The sequence below is a fragment of the Schistocerca americana genome, chromosome 2 (assembly GCF_021461395.2).
Source record: "Schistocerca americana isolate TAMUIC-IGC-003095 chromosome 2, iqSchAmer2.1, whole genome shotgun sequence".
NCBI classification, from domain to species: Eukaryota; Metazoa; Arthropoda; class Insecta; order Orthoptera; family Acrididae; genus Schistocerca; species Schistocerca americana.
Genome location: NC_060120.1, coordinates 328253902 through 328261526, shown reverse-complemented (window position 1 = coordinate 328261526; position 7625 = coordinate 328253902). Strand labels below are relative to the sequence as shown.

General features: G+C 37.2%; 1 protein-coding gene across 1 annotated transcript in view; it reads right to left on the bottom strand.

The window, feature by feature from the left end:
• Positions 1-2743: 2743 nt before the first annotated feature.
• Positions 2744-7625, bottom strand: part of LOC124594804 (peroxisome assembly factor 2) — a 153457-nt gene continuing 148575 nt past the window's right edge. The window contains exons 10-11 of the mRNA XM_047133234.1: positions 7440-7579; positions 2744-3797 (exon numbers count right to left, since the gene is read on the bottom strand). Coding sequence (XP_046989190.1) covers positions 3646-3797; positions 7440-7579 — 292 coding nt within the window. The 3' untranslated portion in view covers positions 2744-3645. The remainder of the gene's footprint in view (positions 3798-7439; positions 7580-7625) is intronic.

Here is a 7625-nt window from a genome sequence, read left to right as displayed (position 1 = left end):
CACATTCCCACAATGGGACCTTTGTCTTTGAGATATTGGCAATTGAGTAAGTGGTTGGCTGGTTTCTGATGTAACTGTACTATTTAATGCTTTGAGTGGGTCATTCCTGTGCGGTAACACCTGTCCATGGAAACAAAGTGATATAATGAAAGTTTATTTCATTATTGTGTAATTAAACCGTACTTCAGCTCATACTATTTAAGTTTATTTTATCACTGTTTAGTTAAACTAGGATTAAACTGTGACTTTGCTCATACATATTTAACTTGGTAACATAAAGACAGCCACTCTTTATATGTGTACCAAGGCACCGTGCATATGTTCGTGTTACGAAAAACAGTGAGCCCGCGCATGGGTTAATTTGGTTGTCCCTCCTATTGCACTTTGTGAACAACACTGGACAGAACGTAACTGTTGTTGTGGTGGTCTTCAGTGTGAAGACTGATTTGATGCAGATCTTGAAGCTAGTCTATAACACGCCAGCCTCTTTGCATCTACTGCATCCTATATCCACTTGCACCTGATGATTGTAATCCAGCCTTTTTTCCTTTCTACAGATTACCCCCCAAACACACACACACACACACACACACACACACACACACACACACACACACACACAAACTAATATACTAATCACCTTTTTTTAGCATCTCATTTCCTAACCTGCTTCCCTGAGAAGCACTCAATTTAATACTAATATGCTGTTGTCCCTACCTTGCTTTTGAGGATGTTCCTCTGATCGCCTCTCTTCACAAAACTATCCAGTCCAATCTACTGATATCTGACAGATTTACAATGTCATCAGCAAACCTCAAATTTTTTATTTCTTCTCCTTGAAATTTAATTCCATTTCCACATTTCTCTTTTGTTTCCTTAGTATGCAGACAATAGGCTACAACCTTCTCTCACTCCTTTCTCAACTGCTGTCGTCCTTTCATGTCCGGTGTCTTGTAGAATTTCAGCCTGGTTCCTGTAGAAGTAGTAGATGATCTTTCATGACCTACATTTTATCCTTGTTACAAACAGAATTTAGAAGGATGTACTGATATTCAAGTCAACAGTATCAAAAGCCTTATCTAAAGCTTCGAATGTTACACACATTTAGTTTCCTTTCCTCAGTTATCTTACAAAAAAGGTATAGGATCAGCATTGCCACTTGTGTTTCTATAATTTTGTAAGAGCCCAAACTGATATTCTCTACAACCACCACCTACCAGTCTTTCCATTCTTCTGTAAATAATTTGTTAGTAGTCTGCATCCAAGACTTATTAAACTCATGGTTCCGCAATATTAACACTAGTCAGCACCTGCTTTTTTTTAAAAATCAGGCTTTATTAGTGTTGTGTTAAACAAAAAATTGGTGCCCAGCATAAAGATAGCACGAAGCAAACCCCCAGCTGCAGAACTGCATGGTTACAGGAAGGTGGTCTACTGCACACTAAGACAGTTACATCACAGGGAAATATATCTAAAATGGAATAACTGTGGCAACACATGAGTACCAATAAAAAACATGTATTAAAATAATGGACAGAAAAATATACTCAGCTTTTGCTTACAGAGAAGCCATGGCACTGACATTAAGTTCTAAACCTTATTTAACCTCACCGTACATGATTATTAACTAATCTAATTGAAGTTTAGAGGTTTTAAGTTCAGTCTACTTATGTTCAACACACTGTGTAAATTGACAAACTTCTGGGACAGGTCAACACTCTAGATAATTTGCAGAAAACAGAAGAACTGGAACTGTTGTGCTGGAACCAATGAGAATTTCCTGAGCGTCTACATGTTGTTGCCATAAAAATTATGTTCAGAAAAATAGTGCTCAGCATATAAGTGCCTAACTCCAAACTATTCAGTGGATGCACAAAAATAGTTCTAGGTTTCAGTGATCTCCGTGGTGGCCAGCGTAACTATTGGTGAATGAATGACCTATCTGAATTCCTTATGTGGAAGCATAAAGTAGTTCCTGGTATGAGTGCCATCTGGGTTGCAGCTGACTGCATTGTATGAGTGGCATCATACTGTAAATGCTTGGTGTGCTTGTCCTCTGAGGATCTACTGTGTACAGTGCCTGGTGGAGACACAGCAATTACATAGTTTGTTCTCCCAAAGATCTCAATAATTCTGAGGCAATGTGAACTACTCCAGTATCGTGTTTCAAACTAGGTCTTTCAGTGTATCTCCCAGCTAATCTTCAGCTACTTCCCCTTCCCGTCCCATAATATTGTCTTCATGTTTCTTCCCCTTTATATTGCTGTGCTATATATCCCTTCCACCATTCAGTCTCCTTTGCTTCGTAAAGACTTGTCGTCTGAGCTCTTCATATTCACAGAGGTGGTAGTGTTTTCTCAAAAGTTTTCTTTAATTTTCCTAAAGATAAAACCTACCTTCCCACCAGTTACTCATACTTTTACGGCTTTACATTTCTCCTCTAGCCATAATCATTACTACGTGCATTTATGAAATCTATGCCCTCAATGTAATTTCATACAATGAGTTTAAACCACGAGCTGCTCATAAGACAAAAATAAAATCTTACAGTGTGTGCCCAATGGTCCTCAGAAGTGTCTCCACTAGTGTGGAAATCTGGTTCAATTACCAGAGCTTATGTTCCTATCTACCTGATACAAGTAAGAACATGGCAGTCACAACAATTCACTGATCACTCAATACATATAAATAATGTTTTAAATTTAATTTGTATCAATTTCTTTAATTTTTCTTTTTTTAAGTAAAAATGTCCACAGTATTACAATATAAAGTTTGTATTATCACCTCGGATGATAAATAAATTTTAAAACATTCTACCAAGGCTTTGACTGGTCATAATTATTGGAGTTAGGCGACTTTGTACATAACCTAGATTAAAATACGGCAGTCACAATAAATACTTAGATACAGTACCCTCTCCTCCTTCAAGCCATTATATTTCTGGCAGTTTCAAAATATTTTAATGTGTGTGCTGAAATACAGACTTTTCCTTGAGATGAGACAAAGTGTCTTACTACAACCACAGACATGAGTTACATGACATGTAATGTCAGGCTATTCCAAGAACAGTACTGTTAGCATTTCATGTTTCTCCTGATTTTGTTTTCTTCTTTTTTTTGCCCTCCTATTAAATTATTTCCTTGCCAGCTTTTAAATCATATTCTGTATGCCTATTAAAAATGTTTTTCACCAATTTGCATTTCAGCTGGATTGCCATTACAAATTAAATATCAATGAGCGGTTTTGCAATGACCAGCTGCAGGACTTCCTGTTTCTCCAAATACAGAGACAAAAAACAATCTGCAGTGAAAGTGATATAGGACACAAGTTTAGAAGTTAGGATATACGATAGTCCATGGACGAATGAAATGTGGAAATCTGGTTCAATTACCAGTGCTTATGTTCCTATCTGCCTGATACAAATAAGAACATGGCAGTCACAACAATTCACTGATCACTCAGTACATATAAATAATGTTTTAAATTTAACTTGTATCAATTTATTTAATTTTTCTTTTTTTTTAAGTAAAAATGTGCACAGTAATACAAAATAAAGTTTGTATCATCACCTCAGATGATAAATTCAGGTTACTACTAGGAACCCATTTCAGGTAACAAAATAAGAATGTCAATGAAAATCATTATTCAAACAGCACTCATTTCCTTCTGCACTTTCCGATAGTATGCCATATCTTCATCAGATACTGATGGTTTGATGTTAGCCACTGCTGTGCTGAAGTCCTCTGCAGAAACTTCAACAGTTGTTGATAATAGTGTGGCACGGTCTTCTGGTGTGGCTGTAACATCATATTGGGAAAAAAAGTTATTTTGTTATGCAGTTGTGAAAAGATCTATATCAGAAGGGATGAATAAGAATGATCATTTCTGGTGAAAATTCAGTTCTTCTTCATTATTTTACACCTAAGAAAAAGTCATCACTAACATGCATGCTGACCACAATTTTTTTCCTCACTTTACTTCCAAACTCTATTGTCCCAAAAACTGATGTGAGTAAAATTGAAATGGATAATGTAGTAATAATGGAAGTTGTTACATGGAATGTCAGAAGTTGAACATTGTAGGGCAGCTCGAAAATCTGAAAAGGGAAATGAGAAGGCTCAACATAGGTATGGTGCAAATCTGTAAAGTGAAATAGAAAGAAGATATGGATTTTTGGTGAGATGAATAGGGTAATATTACGAGCAGCAGAACATGGTATAACAGGAACAGAATTTTTGTGAATAAGAAGGTAGGGTATAAAGTGTGTTACAGAGAAGAGTTCAATGACAGGGTTCTTCTCATTAGAATCCACAGCAAACCAAAAACAGTTCAGGTACACACGAAAACGTCAGAGGCAGAAAATGAAGAAGCAGACACAGCATTTATCAGGATATTGAACAGGTAATCCGGTATGTGAAGCAAGATGATAATCTAATAGCCATGGTGGATATGAACTTGAAAGTAGGGAAAGAGTTACAGGAGAATATGGGCTTGATAGTAGGAATGAAACAGGAGAAAGATTAACTGAGTTGTGCAATAAATTTCAGCAAGTAACAGTGAACACACTATACAAAAATCAAAAGAGGAGGAATTACACTTGGAAAAGGTCCATAGGCATGGGAAGATTCCTTTCAAAATCAGATAGTGGATTGTAAGGTATAACCAGGAGCAGATGTAGAATCAGATCACAATTTAATAGTGATGAAGAGTAGACTGAAGTTTAAGAGAATCATCTAGAAGAAACAGTGTAGAAGGCAGTGGGTTACAGAAGCACTGAAGGATGAAGATACCCATCACGTCTGAAATTCTCTAAGGCTGTAGGTGCTGCAATAATGAATACTTCACTACGAAGATCAGTTTAAGAGGAATGGACATTGCTAAAAAATAAAAGGGGGCAGTTACAGAAATTATTCAGGCAAACACAGGTACAAGAAATGTAATGACAAAGAAACCTTGGTTAACAGAAGGAATACTTCAACAGATTGATGGAAGAAGGAAGTACAACAAAAATGTTCCGTGAATGACATGAATACTGTAACGTAAGTCATTTAGGAGTGAAACAAATAAGAAGTATGTGGCAGAGAGGGGGGAGGGGTGGGGGAAAAAGTGAGGAGCAACTGTCTGATGGGATACAGGAAGAAGTGGTAGTTGATATGGAAGACATAGGGGATCCAGTATTGAAGTCAAATGTTTGACAGAGCTTTGGAAGGCTTGAGATCAAATAAGGCAGAATGGATAGATAACATTATTTCAGAATTTCTAAAATTATTGAGGGAAGCAAAACCACATGACTATTCAATAAGATGTGTAGGATATGAGAGACTGGAGGTATACCATCAAGCTTTTGGAAAAAAATGCCATTCACACAATCCCAAAGATAGCTAGAGCACATAAGTGTGAGAACTTTCATACAATCAGTGCAACAACTCACACATCCACAATGCTGACAAGAATAATATGCAGAAGATTGGAAAAGATAGTTGAGGATCTGTTAGATAATGATCAGTGTCACTTGAGGAAATGAAGAGACACCAGAGAGGCAGTTCTGATATTATGCTTGATAACAGAAGCAAGACTTATGGAAGATCAAGACATGTTCATAAGGTCTGTTGCCTAAAAAGCACTGAAGATGATAGAATGGTGCAAGATGGACAAAATTCTCAGCAAAATAAGTGTAAGCTGTACAAAAGGACACGTAATATACAATATGTAAAACAACCAAGATTTAATAATAAGAGTGTATGACCAAGGGCAAAATGGTCAGATTAAAAACATGTATGACAGGCACACAGCCTTTTACCATTACTGTTCAATTTGTACAATGAATTAGCAATAATGGAAATAAAAAAAAAGGTTCAAGAGCAGGATCAAAATTCAGGGTGAAAGGATATCAATGATAAGATTTGATGATGACATTGTTATCCACAGTGGAGGAGAGGAGGAACTGAAGAATCTCTTGACTGGAATGAACAGTCTAACAAGCACACACTATGGATTGAGAGTAAACCAAAGAAAGATGAAAGTAATTAGTAGTAGTAGTAGTAGTAGTAGTAGTAGTAGTAATGTGATGACTGTTAAACTTAACATTCAAATTGTTAACAATGTTGTAGAAGAAATGCAGGAATTATTCTACTTTGGAATCAAAATAACATATGACATGTGAAGCATGGAGGGCACAAAAAGCAGACTAGCATTGGCAAAGAGGGCATTCCTTGGTTGGTTGGTTGTTTTGGGGAAGGAGACCAGACAGCGTGGTCATCGGTCTCATCGGATTAGGGAAGGATGGGAAGGACGTCGGCCGTGCCCTTTCAGAGGAACCATCCCGGCATTTGCCTGGAGTGATTTAGGGAAATCACGGAAAACCTAAATCAGGATGGCCGGACGCGGGATTGAACCGTCGTCCTCCCGAATGCGAGTCCAGTGTCTAACCACTGCGCCACCTCGCTCGGTGGCATTCCTTGCCAAGAGAAGTCAACTAGTATCAAACATAGACCATAATTTGAGTAAGCAATTGCAAAAAATGTATGTTTGGAGCACAGCATTGTATGTTAGTGAAACATGGACCGTGGGAAATCCAAGAAGGAAAAAACTGAAGAATCTGAGATACATTGCTACATTAGAATGTTGAAAATTGAGTGAACTGATAAGATAAGGAATGATGAGGTTGTCCACAGACTCAGCGAGGAAAGGAACATATGGAAAACACTGACAAGAAGAAGGGACAGGATGACAGGATATGTGTTAAAGATATCAGGGACTAACTTTCATGGTAGTTGAGGGAGTTGTAGAGGGTAAAAACTGTAGGTGAAAACAGAGACTGGAATACATCCAACAAATAACTGGAGACATTGGGTTTAAGTGAAGTACAGCAGATTTCCCCACACCCAAAATCCTGAAAGAGGAATTTCTTAACTGCAAGAACCTCAATAAGAAACTGTAGATGATTATTCAGAATGTATAAAAAAAAATTTTCAACTGTGACTAGTTTTTGCTAATTCATTCAACTCTTTTCTGGAATATGCCAATACTATTTCTCAGAATTCTGCCTGTCTTTCAGCCTGCATGCTGTGCATGCTTAAGTTAACTTAATCATAGTAAACATACCCATAACTCACAATGCTTACACATTGTATGGTAGGAAACATATCTGTTTACATACAATGTGTGTTTAACTGTTTGTGCAATGTAGTTTGGAAACAGAGAAAAGTGAAAGGGAGTTAGAGGTCATGCATAAACTAATCTACACAATCAGACTCATTATGTTTAGAGGTAAGCTAAATATATGATTTCCTTAGCTGTCCTGAAATGAGGAGATGTCATAACCAAATATCAGATTGCCAAGCTGCTGTTTATTAACTAAGGTTCATTGTGTCTTTTTGTATGAACATATCTCCAAAAGATTTTGGGGCATTGTTGTACATGCCCAAACTTATACTTACCCTCTTGTACTTTGTGAACGATGGATCTAACAGCACTAAGCCAGGCCTTAGAACAGACTGAATACACATCTGCACCAGTGACAACATCTGGGAACTGCTCAACAACATCAGACAAATTCACATCTGTTTTCAGCTTAAACCTGAAAAATAACATATATTTCTCTTCAAAACCTTTGGTTGCAGTGC